Source organism: Trypanosoma rangeli (genome assembly GCF_003719475.1).
Source record: "Trypanosoma rangeli strain AM80 chromosome Unknown Tra_15.4_contig_00924, whole genome shotgun sequence".
Taxonomy (NCBI): domain Eukaryota; phylum Euglenozoa; class Kinetoplastea; order Trypanosomatida; family Trypanosomatidae; genus Trypanosoma; species Trypanosoma rangeli.
Window position 1 is genome coordinate 2,059 of NW_021706620.1, and position 1,040 is coordinate 3,098.

Below are 1,040 nucleotides of genomic sequence, written 5' to 3' on the forward strand. Positions count from 1 at the left end.
GCCCCTGTTGGGTCCCATACACCGCATTGCCGCTCACCTCCTGTAATTCCATGGGCACCGTCCCCGTGGATTTATCACCGGTACGACGACAGCAACAGCAACATATGATGACAATTAGTGCAATCAGAGCGAGAAGCGGCAGCAATACGAGAATAAGAATGATGTACCAGTTATCCTGCACCCACGGCACCACCTCCTTCGGCGGCAATGTCGTCGTCGTCGTTGTCGTAATGATTCTGTCTTGCACCTCACATACAACGCCAAATGCCTCATTAGGCGTATCAGGGTTATCGTCAGCATGCACTGCCCCATCGTACCACGTTGCATTGGACCCTTCCTTCGTCAGATCCAGGCGAGATATTAAGTAAATTTGACCGTGTGCAGGGTAACCTTCGCGCCAGTAAGACGTGTACCCGTTCAGTGGGCCTACGCCATCGAGGGAGTTCCTTGCACCTCTGAAAAACGGAACACCACGGTGTTTCACCTTCGTGTCCACAAACTCGCCCTGATTCCACTCAAAAATGCAGTTCAACAAATTGTATTTATTATCTACATCACACACCTTGTCAGAGTCCTTCTCCCAATAGTAGCTGTAGTAGGCGTCACCGCCCATGTACGTGAATACCTGCCTCTTGGCAGCGTCTCCCACCTTCCTCAAGTGATTCGTGATGGAGTCATGTGCAGCAGGTGTTTGATCCGCAGTAAGGAGGCCTCCATTTAATTCGCAGCCACTCGAAGACGAGCCGTAATTCGCCAAACCGAAATAGTTATGACGAAGCTCCGAATAGGGAAAGCTGAAATATTTCTTGATTTTAACGACCACGTGTCCCTCGTTTCCCGCCACGGTGAAGGAGGGGTGGCTGCCCAGGCACTGCAGCAGCAGCAGCAGCGCCATCCACCGGACGACAGTCCTCACCACGGAGCGCGCTCGCATTCCAACTTCGGCCGCCATCATCTACCCGCTGCGTGGAACGATGTGTGTGTGTGTGTGTCTACCGTCTGTCTTCGCGGGGTGGAGACAAAGTGAGGGAAAGAGAGGT

At 52.8% G+C, this 1,040-nt stretch overlaps 1 protein-coding gene across 1 annotated transcript, besides 1 other annotated feature; it reads right to left on the reverse strand.

Annotated features, from left to right (window-relative positions):
* Window position 1: 1 nt before the first annotated feature.
* On the reverse strand, window positions 2-952 carry TraAM80_10371 (uncharacterized protein; the record flags this gene model as incomplete). Its single annotated transcript, XM_029386995.1, has 1 exon — window positions 2-952. A coding segment is annotated over one exon (951 nt), but the record flags the coding sequence as incomplete, so codon positions are not given.
* A 23-nt stretch (window positions 953-975) lies between these two features.
* Window positions 976-992: a microsatellite.
* The last annotated feature ends 48 nt before the right edge of the window (window positions 993-1,040 follow it).